Source organism: Anabrus simplex, chromosome 13, assembly GCF_040414725.1.
Source record: "Anabrus simplex isolate iqAnaSimp1 chromosome 13, ASM4041472v1, whole genome shotgun sequence".
Taxonomy (NCBI): Eukaryota; Metazoa; Arthropoda; class Insecta; order Orthoptera; family Tettigoniidae; genus Anabrus; species Anabrus simplex.
In genome coordinates this window covers 77,220,762-77,237,048 of record NC_090277.1, presented here as the reverse complement: position 1 = coordinate 77,237,048, position 16,287 = coordinate 77,220,762, and the positions used below count along the sequence as shown (strand labels likewise).

At 40.9% G+C, this 16,287-nt stretch overlaps 1 protein-coding gene across 3 annotated transcripts in view; it reads right to left on the bottom strand.

The window, feature by feature from the left end:
- The window catches only part of LOC136885116 (organic cation transporter protein), an 83,671-nt gene that overhangs the window by 44,012 nt on the left and 23,372 nt on the right, over positions 1-16,287 (bottom strand). For 2 of the 3 annotated variants that reach the window (XM_067157576.2, XM_068230192.1), the window contains exon 2: positions 4,889-5,232. In XM_067157576.2, the coding sequence (XP_067013677.2) occupies positions 4,889-5,221 (333 nt within the window). In that variant the 5' untranslated portion in view covers positions 5,222-5,232. Of the gene's footprint in view, positions 1-4,888; positions 5,233-15,107; positions 15,232-16,287 lie in introns of those variants that run through there. The other variant, XM_067157575.2, reaches the window with a different exon arrangement.

Below are 16,287 nucleotides of genomic sequence, written 5' to 3'. Positions count from 1 at the left end.
ACCGGTACTGGTAACCCTACTTTCTGTTGGTGTCTCCGTTGTCCGATGTATTCCCATTTTCATATAAGCCCGCAATCTAAATAGAACAAACATTCATAAATAATTATAGTGCCAGTGTGTGCGGTACTGATTATATCCCTGCATTTATTATTTAAAATACTTTCGCACAGACAGCGTGTAAAACATCTCTATCGTACCTTTGACAAAGCTCTTGTTTATTACCACCAACTCTCCCTCCTCGCTTCCTCAACTCTTCTTTTAAAGTGTTCATATTCATTTTATCTATGTTCGGATAAATATTAAATACGGCACTATTCGCATCATCCATATTCTCATTCATAACTTTACTATGCATAACCTAGGCCTAATCTCATTCTAGTCCGAGTAGTACACTCATGCCATCTAGCGGCAAAAGTTTGCATAGGATAACCCTATTGCTCCGTAACAAACGCTGGAAATGTGTTGGTGAAAAAGTGGACTTTGAACCGAAGTGTTAAATTAATAACAATTGTTAGTTAACATTTGTTAAGTATGATTTAACACAGAGTTGGAGAAACGGGGCATAAATGTTTCTTATGTGTTGTTTAGTGCTATCTGGGACAGGATTTGTGCTTTTAAGGTGGAACTCAAGCGGTCGCCGGCAACATGGAGCCTGTTGTTGCCATTCCTCTGGCCACTGCTAGGACGAGTTACAGTTCAATACTTAACTATCCTACAGTCAGTATACTACTGTTCAACCCTGGCCAACTTAAAGTGATACAGCCTACGTATTTGAATCAGAAACAAAACTGTTGGTTGTAATTTCATTAAAGAAAACAACTTTGTGAACTTGTAGATCCGTCTCTGTATGCAGTAACAGCTCAACTGTATTCAACAGTAGTCGCGGCAGCTTGTAGGCACGTTACAAGTAACGGATACTAAACTTTTAGATACAAGCATTTGTCGTGATGAACTCTCCTTACTAAACTGTTCATTATGAAGTACTTACAGTTGAACTGCCACTTTGAAACTTCACGACACCATCGTAATGCGCAAGATTCACCGCGGACGGAACCGATGTTTATTATCAGGCCTTGAGACTCGAGACTCGCGCATGCGCGGCGCACGACTTCTCGTCAGACTACTATAGTCGGATTTTTTAAGGGCAGAAAAAAGTCCACTCAACACTCCATGTCGTACTATGTCGGAATGTAAAAGATCTCTGGTGATACATTTGGTATTTGCCCGACAAAATTAATTAAATCTCAGCCATAGACGCCCAAGAGAGATCCAGTTTACTCCGTCTGCCATCTAGCGGACCTAGAGTAAAACGGAACGTCGAAATTGACGAGCAGACAGCCAGATGGCGTCAAATCGAAATGTCTGCACACGGTAGCTGAGGCAGTAGTAGTAGTAGTAGTAGTAGTAGTAGTAGTAGTAGTAGTAGTAGTAGTAGTAGTAGTAGTAGTAGTAGTAGTAGTAGTAGTAGTAGTAGTAGTAGTAGTAGTAGTAGTAGTAGTAGTAGTAGTAGTAGTAGTAGTAGTAGTAGTAGTAGTAGTAGTAGTAGTAGTAGTAGTAGTAGTAGTAGTAGTAGTAGTAGTAGTAGTAGTAGTAGTAGTAGTAGTAGTAGTAGTAGTAGTAGTAGTAGTAGTAGTAGTAGTAGTAGTAGTAGTAGTAGTAGTAGTAGTAGTAGTAGTAGTAGTAGTAGTAGTAGTAGTAGTAGTAGTAGTAGTAGTAGTAGTAGTAGTAGTAGTAGTAGTAGTAGTAGTAGTAGTAGTAGTAGTAGTAGTAGTAGTAGTAGTAGTAGTAGTAGTAGTAGTAGTAGTAGTAGTAGTAGTAGTAGTAGTAGTAGTAGTAGTAGTAGTAGTAGTAGTAGTAGTAGTAGTAGTAGTAGTAGTAGTAGTAGTAGTATTAGTAGTAGTATCATTAAGTTCTACTTTACACGTTATTTTGAACATCGTAGACATAACATACAATTTGACATGAAGGCATGAAAATATTTTGTTTTATTAATTACCTATTTGCAAATAACAGCCCGTATTACGGCTCACCCTGTGCCAGATCGGTACGTGGGAAGGGAGACATTTGAAAGTCTCCATGTCCTAAACCCTCTACCTGTTTACCAATCAAATTGCATTATATACTTGTAATGAAAGTCTCGAACTAATCAAAGCCGATACAAACAGGAGACGCCTGAGGCGGAACTCACACTTTGATTTTGTAATCAGTATTATTGTCGTGCCCTCGTGGACCTTCAAGGAAGAGACGTGAGGAATTAGCGTAACACACCACGTACTGCGGATTTAGGACTACACCTCAGTGTTGTTCAATGTAGTCATGAGATATTTTAATTCAGATGAGTTTGTAGTGGCTCCATGGTGACAAGGAGATTAAGCAAAAAAAAAATAATACCATCTTGCCCCTTAGGCAAGCAATTCAATGCTGAAAACATCCTAGGGATATGAGCTACGAATTTTAGGAAAATAAAATATAATAAAGTAAGATAATATATTCTTTATTAATTCCTAAACATTACAATCCTTTTTTTAATCGTCGTTATCCGGTCGATTAGATGAGCAGTTCGCCATTTTCTACCACTGCGAGCGCTAATGTTAGTCAATGCATTGTTTCATTTAAGATCTTATAACTAAATTCGGTCTGGATATTTTCAAAAAATCTAAAAATGTCTGAGGATATTGAATCAAGGAACACATTACAGAGAGAATTATTTAAATAAGTTCATATGGCTAGGATTTGAATAAAAAAGAAAACTAGGAAAACAAGCGAGTTTTGGCTGTTTTCCGGAACTGCATTTAGGCCGGAAATGATTTTTGAATTTTTTAAAAAGTTTGACAGAGCTATCCAGTACCTACAATTTCAAGGATCTCCAGGCCCTTTAGCCCTTCAAGGTCCGGCACAATTGAGGAAATTGCTTAATTTTACGTTTTTATCTCTGTTTAAATCCACGTAAAGCGAGATTGCAGTTAAGTTTGTATTCACCAACAACATTATCTCGGTTTAAAATTTTACCGGAGATTGGTTGGCCGGTAAATTGTGAAATCTAAGATAATAGCCTTCCAAGATGGCTGCTCGTAGACGGCTGGAATATCTGATAGAGAAATTCACAGCGACAAGTAATATGTTCAAGATTATTCAATTAATACGTGCGACATATTTCGAGGAATACTGATTTTCAGACACATTTTTGGATTATTTAAAGCTTCGACACTCTCAGTGATGTCCATGATAACATAGGTAGGCCTAAAATGAATTCTTGATTATACACACAGTTCAAAAATAATAGGGGAACATATTTGCTAACCTCTGGTATGTGAACGTTCATTTGTTAGATGGGGTTCCAATGATCCTGCAGCATACCTCGAGACCTTAGCTACTCCGGGTATGTAAATTCGAAGTTATACTCCATCTGTAAGCATAGCCATGCATAAAACTGTCAGGTGACCCCTCAAAACAAACTGAAAAACGGTGCGTCCGTGTGTCGTTGTCAGGTACACAGACTACTGCGGTCATTTGAGCACGTTGTACGTCAACCAGCACATCCCATGAGGCATCTTAACGAGGTTCAAGTCGCAAGGGCCGTCACTTCGATCCAGGAAGGATGGACTTTTCATCATGTTGCTGTGGATCTCAATGTCTCTCCATCAGTAATTCAACACTTGTGGAATCGCTACAGTGAGACAGGCCAGTTCAGAAGGAGGGCTGGACAAGGTTGCGGCGTTGTTCAGCAACTGCCAGAGAACTGCAACAAGACCTCAGGAGGGTCACTGGAGTCACCAGACAGTAAGGAACAGGTTAAGAAAAGTGTCCTTACGACCCAGACGTCCTGTTCGAGTGCCCCGCTTAACGCAGCAACATCGCGCAGCTCGCCTTCTGTTAGCCCTTACCCGCGTCAACTGGCAACTTTACCATTGGAGACCTGTGTTCTTCACAGACGAGTCCAGATTTCCCCTGACACAGCGTGATGGACGTCAACGTGTATGGAGATGCCGTGGTGAGCAGTACATGCCAAATGTTGTCCAGAAAGGCTACCGATTCGGACAAGGTTCTGTGATGTTGTGGGGTGGCATCGGTATTGATGGCCGTACGGATCTTGTCGTCGTCCGTGGTAATCTTACCTCTGCGTTGTACATCGAGCAGATACTGCTAGAGCATGTGTTGGTTGCTGCATACGGTGTTGGCCCTCAATTCATACTCATGCAGGACAATGCCAGGGTTCATGTAGCGCGCATCACCAGAGCTGTCTTGCGAGAACTGAACATTCAACAGATGGAATGGCAAGTAGTGAGTTCCATCGAACATGTGTGGAATAGGCTTGATAGAAATGTTCGTGGGCGTCCTGTTCCACCACAGACTCTGCAAGACCTCGAACAGGCTGTCATTGAAGAATGGGACCTGATACCGCAACATGATCTCTGTCGACTTACACGGAGCATGCCACGTAGGTGCCAAGCTGTGACGAATGCTCATGGAGGATATACACCACAATGAAGCTCTCCAACTGTGATAAAAATCCAACCTGGAGGTCTGTTATTACTTTGTTTTCGGCCCTATTTTGACATTTCCGTTTGTGCTCTGAAAATGAACGCGAATCCATCGATGTTATTTTGTAAAGTTCAACGTTAAAGAATAAAGGTTTAGTTGCTAATATACCTGTGTGTGAGGTATTGATTTGTAGAGCATGGCATAAAACATGTTCCCCTTTTTTTGAACTGCGTATCTTGTACGGTACACGACTGGGTGACTTTTAAATGAAGAATTAAGGAATACTGACTTATATTTTGAGTGAAATATACAATGGCCTAAAAGAAGAAGAGTTTCTGTGCAATTTTTTCTGTCACAGAAAATCAGAGAATGAAAGGAGTAAAAGTAGCAGGATGTTATAACTCACCTCACTGATGATGGTCGTGTAGTTCTCCTCGAGACGATACTCCCAACCTGTGTTGCAGTATCGAGTGGGCCAGTCGTTCTCAGGTTGTGGAGGTTCTACACCAGACAGGTTTCTGTCGTACCTGGAACACAGCCCGTCACGAGCGCGGTACAGGGACACGTTTGCCTGGTCCACGTCCGGTAGATGGCAATAGTGCTCCGGCACCAGGCTGATGAACGTTTGGCCGAAGTAGTGGTACGCTGAGAGAACGTTGATGATGGCGAATAAGGCAACTAGCATAACCTGGTAACGCCCACGATCTCCTGCCTGGGACAGCATGTCGTCCACGTCCATGGTGTTTGGATCTGTAACAGTGAACAGTTGCCAAACGTGATGACTACCGTACACGACCTCCCGCCAGGGGCAGAATGTCATCTACGTCCATGGTGTTTACATCTGGAACAGAGTGCCTTGTATCAATGATTTATAAAAGCAGTGGGCCCTGAGAAAAGCACGGTGCCAATTTGTATATTTTGTCAATGATGACGTATAAGGCGCGATCAAAAATTTTCGTCTGAGGGCGTTGCTGCAGCTGACATTCAACTTAGCCGACTCCGATGCGAGTATATAAGCACGGACATGTAGGCAAAGACATCAGTGTTACAGTTGTGTCGTGCCGAGATGCGGTAATATGAACTATGGCGATGTTATTACCAAATGCGTCCAAACAGGACCAACGTGCTATTATTCCGTTCTGTTCTTGGCTGACGAAGGACAAATACCGCTGGACATCCGTCGGAGAATGAAGACTGTGTCTGTCGAAAACCATCGTTCTGGAATCGTGCATCAAGTTCCGTGCAGGTAGCGTTTCGACATTAGAAGCCGGTCGATCATGGAGACCAACCTTATCCATTATGAACAACAACGATTATCACATTGGTGATTATTGTTTTAAGAGGAAGTATGTAACACTAATCAGAGAGAAAAAAATGGAAGGGATCCGACACTTCGAAAAAATCGGCCAAGGAAAGACAAGGGCCACGAAGTGCGTGAAAATGAAAGACTTCCTATGCCTCAGAAACCTAATAGCGTCGGGGTAGGAAAAGAACAAGAGCTGACCAATGGAGGTCGGATAGGATAGATGAAAGTGAGGAGCCTGGCACAGGTAAGTGGAAGCAATACCAGGACTCTGCTAACGGCCTCGTGGTCGCCAACCCATGCTCACAAGTTGAGAGCTCTTGGGGCACCTTCTGGTCCCCTCTTACGACAGGGAGGGGATATCGAGTGTGTTATTCTACGGCCCCCACCCACAGGTGGAAATGCGATTATCATACCTTCGGTCGCCTCAAAAAGGTCTTGAAGGGTCGACACTTCCTGTCGGATGAGGATGTCGGCGATCTTCAACCTGGTGCGTCCGTGTGACGAGTGCCTCAATGCTCACGGCCTATTGGCAACCCAATTCAGGCTGTCGAATGAAACTTGTTGATCGCCTCTTATATAATATATTTTATTGGAGGATCTACATAGTCCAAAGCAACATACGGACATCCGCAGAGCGCATGCATGCACTCTGCCGTTGTCTTAGTAACCACAGGTATGACTTGGACCTATTCATATATTACACACTAGCAAAATACCCGTGCTTCGCTACGGTTTTAAATTGAAAATTATTATTCAAAATTTTATATTTTGGAGAGTCTACTGCCGGCTGAGCCTGTCCTCAGTTCGAACGTCAAATGGTTTTGGAGGAATGATCTAATATTCATTTATACCCCGTACAGAAGATCCGGAATGCTTTAAACCCTCTCTTATTTTTTAACACCTAGAACGTAAAAGCGGCCAGTCTGTGAAATTTTGATTTAGTACGTCGAACAGCAATGGAGTCATTAATTACTTTTAGGGGGTGAATATTTTAAATATTTATTAACATCTAGGATACAGAATACCAACCAATATGTAAAATTTTCAGTTCGTTTCTGAAACGCTTTCGAAGAATGGATATTGGGTTTTTGAGATACTGCCAACGTCTAAACCCCTCAGGGGAGACATATTTTGAAGTGTGCGATATTTTAAACTAGGACATAAAAAGGGGTAAAATTACGACTGTGTACGTCAAGCGTTTTTGGAGGGATGAATAAGCTTCCTGAGCTTTAATTCATTTAACACTTTAGGGGCGGAACACGTTTGAAAATATTTCCTATTTCACACCTAGGGATTAAATTATATTCCGCTATTTGGAATTTTGTCTTCGTACGTTAAACCATTTCGGAGGAAGGAATGAATATATTTGCTTTCTTATCTTAACCCCCATTTAAATTTGTTTCAAAACTTCTTTTATTTAACACCTAGGATATCATTTGAAATTTTAACTTTGTAATTCAAACAGTTTCATCATTCCTCACCCCCAGTCAATACCCCTTAGGGAGGCATTGTTTTATGACCAGTTCTTATTTCAAATATAATGCAGAATTTTATTTGTATAGAGGGCAGCACCGATCTCTGATAAAAATCGATTTGAAACCTCCATTATTGTATGTATTAAGGTTGTGGAATTTGATTACTAATTTGAGAGGTTTAAATCGTTAAAAATTGTACATTTAACGTGCGCAAGAAACGTAGGTACCACTAACGGTGTACAGTCTCAAAACTTTTTCCTCCAGTCGTGTACTAACTTTATTTCGGTTAAACCCCTGCGGTTTTTTTTTGCAATAAAGAAGAGACATCGAATTTTGGTGGAATATCTTGGCTATTGTTAAGGCTTAGTTTTAGAACTTCAACAACTTCTACATGGTCCCAATCTTTATATACGTGAAATATTTTGAATTGTATCAAACTTGACACCTACGACACCTGTCGCTCTTGTAAAATTACAAATTCATATGTTAAACGATTTGGAGGGATGAATAATTTTGTTATATGTCTTTAACCACTAGCCAAAATCCCTTAGGGTTGTATTGTTCTAAGATCACTTCTTATTTAAAATCTATTCAATATAAGGGCAACCATAATGTGAAATTTCAATCTCATACGTCATTCGGTTTCAGAGAAATTAATATTGTTGTTTTCGGATATTAACACCGACCGAATTTTGTTTCCAAACTTGTGTTATTTAACATGCTGTTCATACAGGAGTAATCATTGAGTCATGTTTCAGTTTTGTTCGGAAAAATGTTTCAGGGTAATGAATATTTTGGTTTTCAGGGGTTTACCCCCGTTTCATCCCCTTAGAGGTGAATTGTTTGGAAGCCTTCCTGAGTGGATACCTACGTCTTAATAGCAATTCACCTCCAAAATAGCATTTGTTCATATAGAGTAGTTTTGCCTGGGCGTTGATATACAATCAGTCAGGATATATACGAAGGTCGATCCAAACGGTTGGTAGGACTGGTCCCGCGCTTCTGCTATGCCTAGGCGGGACCGTTAGGAGTGGGGAGAGCGTACTGTTTCGTCAGTAACAGGGGCAGCTCTCCATTGCGTGACGCATAAATTATAAAATTTCTTGCTCGTGAAGGAGTTACAGCGGCGGAAGTTGACTGCACAGTTCGGTGATCAAACATTGTCAAGGAAGCGTGTGTTTACCTGGCATAAAAAGTTCAAGAAAGGACGAGAACGTATGGAAAATCAGCAACATGATCGCCGTCCTCGGACCGGCATTACAGTCCAAAACATTCGTACGGTTAAAGCCATTATTGACGACGATCGACGGGCGAGAGTACCAGAAATTGCACAAGTCGGAATCAATTATGGGACAAATGACCTACAGTTCCGTAAAGTGTGTTCCAGACGGGTCCCTCTAACTGTCTCCAAGCTACAGGAAATGCACTGGACTGCACTTGATCATCCTCCTTATAGGCCGGACTTATCACCCTGCGATTTCCATTTGTTAGGACCGTTTAAAGAAGCTCTAGGAGGGCAACGATCTGAAGATGAGAGCGTGGAAGACTTCGTTCGTAACTGGCTGGTGAGACGACCTAATTCTTTTTATGACGAGAATATCATAAAACTGCCCATACGCAGCGAGAAATTTACTTCGAAAGGAAGAAACTATATGGAAAAATAAATTGTGACTGCCTTGTGTTTTTCAATAAATGAATTTAAATAAAAAATAAAATCCCGTTTATACTTGATCCCCCCCCCCCCTCATATATAGATATATAGAGATAAGTGTCCTCAAAGAAAGAATTCAACTCCTTTTTCACTTCTTTTTACCCACTCCATTAAGTGGACGGTATGCTAAAGAAGAAAGAGAAGAAAGTATTCTACCTCACCCAGCTACTTCCCGCCAAGATTCAGGCAGGCTGTTTCACTCGGGACGCAGCAGTAATCCCATCTATCGGAGATGAAAGGCAGTAGAAGAGACAAAGCACATCACAGCAAACAATGGCCATTATAATGTTATTGCTGATCAATGTTATGAGCTTTCAATAGTGTAAGCCTTCACGTTTAGTTTTCTTTCGACCCTGTGATATTAGGACATCTAATGTACAGTGAGTCCTCCTTTCTATCACGACTCCCTCTTGTCTTATTATTCTAGAGGTCTTTTTTTTAACGAATTTTCTCATTTTTATGTTCATCTTCACAATTTTCCATGTCGATATGGACCCGATAACCACGCGGTTTTACATCTTAAGACAATGTTGACAAAACCAGCGCCAGTTAACACGATCGGAAAATGTATTCTCTATAACTTGTCTAATGTACTACTTTTCGATAGGACCAATGACATAGATATTTAAAAATTAAATTTTAGGACCCTTCCCCTGAACTACTATTTCATGCAGCGTGTATAGAATTATTTATAGCACTGACTGTACCACCTTATTCCCCGACTTAACATAGCGCTTTTCATTGAATTCTGTTCATCCATTTTCTCGTGGCTCCGCGTTTATATGGGCTTAGAAATACAAATTGAAATTCATGAATTTCTCAGTTATCCTAGCCGTACGGTAAAATGTACAAGGAATAAATGATCGGATATTTAATTCTTTATAGCTTCACTTACGTAGTATTTATCGATTGGACCACTAATAGCATAGATATTTCAGAATTCAATTTTAGGCCTTCCCCTAAATTACCATTTCTGTGAGCGTGAATAAAATTATTCATAGCCTAGAACATTGCCTCATTCCTCGACTCTACATACCGATTTTCATTAAATTCTCTTCAGCTATTTTCTCGTGATGCCCGTACAGACAGACAGAGAAGATGGAAGATTAAAAAACGCATTTCCTTTTTACTGTGGGCACAACCGATACAAAAAAAAAACATTTAAAAAATTCTGAGCAGAGTACAGACAAAACTCTTATTATATAATATATAGTCTAGCTGTTGTACCGGTGCTTCGCTATTGGTTACACACTTCTAGATGAATTCGTGTACACATCGTGAATAAGATTTCATTAATTTGATGCTTGATGGAGCCCAACAGCTAGGTCATCGTCCCTTTATTTTATTTTTTACAATATTGCACCAACACAGATATATCTTATGGCGACGATGGGATAGGAAAGGACTAGGATTGGGAAGGAAGTGTCCGTGGCCTGAATTAAGGTACAGTCTCAGCAATTGCCTGGTGTGAAAATGGGAAACCACGGAAAAATATCTTCAGTACTGCTGGCAGTGGAGTTCGAACCCACCATCTCCAGGATGCAAGATCACAGCTACGCGGCCCTAACCGCACAGCCAACTCGCCCGGTCAGCCGTTTATTAAATTGCATAACGTAGGTATTTAAGAATTACATTTTGGGCGCCTTCCCCTAAACTACCATTTCATCTAGCGTGAATAAAGTTATTAATAACCTATCTGTAGTGTTTTATCCCCGACTTCACATACCGATTTTCATTACATTCTTTTCACCATTTTCTCGTAGCTGCCTCTGTGGATTAGTAGTAGAGTGTCGACCTCCGGATCCCAAGATAGCGGGTTCAAACCCGGCAGAGGTAGTCGGATTTTTGAAGGGCGCCAAAACGTCCATTCGACACTCCATGTCGTACGATGTCGGCATGTAAAAGATCTCTGGTGATACATTTGGTATTTACCCGACAAAATTAATTAAAATCTCAGCCATAGACACCCAAGAGAGATCTGGTTTACTCTGTCTGCCATCTAGCGGATCTAGAGTAAAACGGAACGTCGAAATTGACGAGCAGACAGCCAGATGGCGTCAAATCGAAATGCCTGCACACGGTAGCTGAGGCCATACGATTATTATTATTATTATTATTATTATTATTATTATTATTATTATTATTATTATTATTACCATTTTCTCGTGGCTTGAAATTTATATGGACTTGGCAAAAAAAATCGTAATTCATGAATTTCTCAACTATCGTAGCCGGTACGGTCAAAATGAATAAGGCATAAATGATCGGAAATGTAATTCTATACAACTTTAGTTATGTAGTATTAATCTTTTCTTTTTTTTTTTTTTTTTTTTTTTTTTTTTTTTTTTTTTTTTTTTTTTTTTTTTTTTGCTAGTTGCTTTACGTCGCAGCGACACGGATAGGTCTTATGGCGACGATGGGTCAGGAAAGGGCTAGGAGTGGGAAGGAAGCAGCCGTGGCCTTAATTGAGGTACAGCCCCAGCATTCGCCTGGTGTGAAAATGGGAAACCACGGAAAACCATCTTCAGGGCTGCCGATAGTGGGGTTCGAACTAGTATTAATCGATAGGACCACTAATAACATATATATTTGAGAATTACATTTTAGGCCTTCTGGTAAACTACCATTTTCACTCAGCGTGAATAAAATTATTCATAGCCTAGATTGTAGGACCTCATTCCTCGACTTTACATACAGATTTTCATTAAATTCTCTTCAGTAATTTTCTCCTGATGACCGTACATATATACAGAGATGGTGGAACATTAAAAAGTGCATTTCCTTTTTACTGTGGACACAACCGATACAGAAATGCCATTTTAAAATTGTGAACAATGTACAGACAAAACGCTTATACACTATATATATATATGTGTGTGTGTGGATGGGTGAGAGATCTGAGGTGCATAACGAGAATAAGGTAAGCCCGGGTCGCATCCAACAACACACAATGAGAACTAAATGGAGGTGGACTGATCACAACTTGAGAAGACGGCAAGACAAGGAGATAGCTAGAAAGAGATGAATGGTAGTGGATAGAAGATGCTGGGGAAATTTCGTTGAGGCCAATGTTCCCCCAAATAAGCAAACGAATTAAGTGAAGTAAGCTTCGCTACATGGAGAATGTAACAGTAAGCCGTGGTGTAATGTTTAACATGACCGAGTGTAGGAATGCTGAGTATCGCGTACCAGTTCTTATAACATCGACGATGAGTCACTTTCCTAGCAGCAGACGACTTGAAACCTGAGGCGTCCTAACATCGTAAAATCTTAGAAATTAAAAAAAAAAAAGAAATGCGTGCTCTGTATTCGTCATCGCTAAGAAATTTCTCAGCAAGGGACAATAATACATTGCTCCGAAAATCTTTAACCAACCTGATTGGAGCAGCGTCAGCGATGACACATCGATGTAATGTTACAGCGAAAGTTGAAAGCCGAGATGAATATATTAATCTCGAAGACTGAGAAACCAGCTCCAGGCAAGGAACAGTTCCAAGTACTTAGGGTCAGATTTGCTGACGGCATGGTGGCCCTAGCAGAAACTGAGAAAATGATGAATAGCTTGCTGGAACAATTGAGCAGACCGTGTGAAAACTTTGGTGTGAAAATTAACAGAGAGAAGACTAAGGCAATGATCATAAGTAAGAAGCAGGATGTAACAGCAGAGATAGTTCTCTCGGTAAAGAAATAGAACAAGTGTGTGCATTCAGATATTTAGGAAGCACTATTAGAAGTGAAGAGCAGGGCCACTGAGGTTACTGACGCTTTGTATTGAGCGTTGCTCTTTGTGGGTCTGAGACTTGAGAGGACTAAAGAAGATTGAAATATTTTGAAATGTGGATATGGAGAAATATGGAGAAGACGAACTGGACAGAAAGGAAAATACTGGAAACCATTGGAAAGACAAAGAAGAATTAGTTAGTTCACTGTTTACGAAGGAATTGTTTATTAACACAGGCACTGGAAGGGAAAGTTGCAGGGGGAAGATTGGGAGGAAGAATGAACTATCAGATAAGGGACAGTGTGAAAATTAATGGAAGGCACTGGGAGACTGAACGGATGGCAGAAGACAGATTGGCTTGGAAAATGCATGTGAAAACCTGCTGATGGTGATGATAATAATGATGATCATGATAAGGATCCACTATGTCCGCTGATGGAAATTAGGTTTAGAAATTACCTGCCGAATTCAGACTGCTTGGTCTAACTGGAAAAATTCAAGCAGCTATATTCTATGGTACCTCACAACACTTCCAGAAAATTCTCATCCTAAAAACGGCTTCCGCGTGTTACAACGTTTAAAACAACCTGACACAGTGGTGGCGATAAGGACCCCGCAGACCCCCCATGGCTTGTGAGGGGCCCATGACTGTTTATTAATTCAGTGACTGAAGAATGATTTTACATATCGATAAAGCTACAGCAGAGTATTATTTGTATTACAGAGGGTTATTGCAAACTTAGACCGTCGTAGTGAAGAGCTTCTTACGTCAATAGAAGTACGGTAGTCATTTCTGAAAGAATGTTGATTTCCCAACCCGTTCTAATAATAACCATCCCTTGCTGCCACTCACAACAATCAACAAGGCTTTTGGAGTAATTAGCCAGTTCTGAGAACCAGCAGTCAGAGAATATGCGATAGCAAAGACATACTCCTTATCTAAACTGTGTATAATCCTCGACAGTCAGTGCAGCTATGTAGGCCTTAGATGGACGGTTGAATTGTAAATAGTAGTAAATTATTTGGTCCTAGGAACGAGATTATCTCTTAATATTGTGACGGTCAGCCTCTTTTGGTTTCTGTAATTAGAATGTCCATTTGTTGTGTGTGTGTTCGTGCCATATAATTTTTATTCCTTCTGATTTGGAAACTAAATTGTGTGACTTATTTTTATCGCCGTTGTTGTTCATTATTGCGGGGGGGGGGGGGGGGGGCGAGCTTATTAGCCCGCCACTGACCTCTTGACTGGACCACAAAGACCAATAAGTACCAGTATCAGCCAGCCCTTAAGGACTCCCGGACGGTGTCCTCCCTAGAGAACGAAAAGGTTCTTTAATTTATTTTCTCTCGAGATTTGAAGTCAAATATTCGAATAATGCTAAAACATTACATTTCATTGTAAAACTGTACATTCTCATCAATAAGGAAGACTGTTCGGCAATATCAAACTTAGGTGACTGACTTTCAGCGCGCAGTTCACTGGTAAATGTTTTAACGTTGAAGATAAAGCACGGACGCTCGAGCTCCCGTCCGAGGATACAGTGTGGGCGAGGGGTTTAAGATGTAAGGTGAAGCGCGCTGGTGGACATTGTCGGGGGGGAAGAAGAGTGTGGAAAGAGGCTTTCACCTGGGCGGAGCCCGTAGCAGTGTAGCAGTAAAGATGTCCTTACAAACCGCTATACGAGCATGCGCCAGTCAAATCTCCATGGTCGCATGCAATAAAATTAAATAATAATGTATGACCTTGTTTGCCATATTATTTAAATATTAAGAAGAAAAATAATAAATATATTGATATGTAATACTTTAGATCAGTAATTTTTATTCAAATTGGGCCTCGGCTTGCATCCCGCATTTTGCGAGGGTTGGCAACAGTGAATTAGTTTGTTTTCGCGCCGAAGACTTGAATGAGTGCTATGGTACCGGTCAGAAGCAAAGAAAGAGTTGTGGGACAAAGTACCGTGCCCCCCCCCCCCCACCTGAGAGACCACCGGCCGCCACTGATAACTACATGCCTGACAATCTGCAATGAGCGAGACACGCAGAACTCCGAGGAATAACAGTTCACTTTCTATGGATCAAGGGACATGCCGGAATCGAACACAATGAAACAGTAGACCTCCTAGCTAAATACAGTACAACTGTAACCAACTTCAGAGCGATCCCACTCCCTTACACAGATTTTCTCCCCCATTATCTGTAAGCTCAAAGAAAATGGTCAACGGAATGGCATACATAGGATCTGCACAAAAGAAGATATTATACCGCAATTCAAGCTAATATCTCTAACAAACTATGGTTCGACACCATCAAACAAACTCACCGGACGTCACATCACATCCCTCATACGCTTGCGACTCGGACACGGATGTTATGCCGACCATCTCTACCATATAAAAGTGTTGGACTCACCCATGTTTGTCGCAGATTTGAACCTCGTTGTATTTGTTTGTTCAAAGTGCCGTGCTGAGCGAACAGTAATGCTCTCAAAATTGATTAAAATTGGAGTTCCTTTTCCAACATTCGCGAGAGTTCTTCTTTCTCCTGTAAACCAGAGAGCATATGTAATTTTAGCCTAATTTCCAAAAGTAGTGATTTAAACATATAATTTGTGTCTTTCCTACCTCTCTTATTTAATAAAAGATTTGTGTTGACTTTTATCACGTAAAGGAAGTGCAACTCATGAATTGTGAATGACAGAACATCCAGGGAGTGTGTGGTATGAAAGAGACTGTCACGGGTAATACTCTCTGTCATTTTTTTAATGTATCTGTCATATGCTCACCAAAGTACCTGAGAGTTATGCTGGATCGCACATTAACATACGAAAAAAATTGCCAAAACTTAAAACAAAAGATAACCGATAGGAACAACATTCTACGCAAATTGTCAGGAACAAGTTGGGGAACACAACCACAACCAATAAGAACATCACCTCTAGCTCTATGCTACTGTGCAGGAGAATATGCCTCCCCGGTTAGGTACAGGTCAGCTCATGCGAAGCAGGTCGACATCGCTCTCAACGAAAGTTGCAGGATCATTACTGGATGCTTGAAACCTACACCCACTGAGAAGATCCAACTTTTAGCTGGTATTGCTCCCGGTGAGATTTGTAGGGAGGTAGCAGCTAACAAAAAAAGGATCCAATCATCTACTTCAGAAGCAAATCCCAGCTACACAGAGGCTAAAATCTAGAAAAAGTTTTCTCCGCACACCAGTTAACCTTAAGGGGAAAGCAGAGAATGCTACGGTCAAAATATGAAAAGAAAGAATCAAACACCTTTCCAACTGGATAGAGCCGAAGGAAAGTCTTCCATGTGGACACAAGGAGAAGTGGACAGTATGGAAAGCCCATAACAGACTCCGCACAGAAGTCGGCAAAACAAAACTAAATTTGCAGAAGTGGAGTTTGTCAAGCGATTCATCACTTTGCGATTGCGGAGAGCAGCAGACCATCCAACATCTATGTCAGTGTGTTTTACGTCGTTCAATGTGCCCTATGAAAGACTTGATTGCAGCCTCCCCCAAAGCTCTTGACGTCGCCCAGTACTGGGCAAGAATCATCTAGCTTTATCTGTAATTGTTTGTTTAA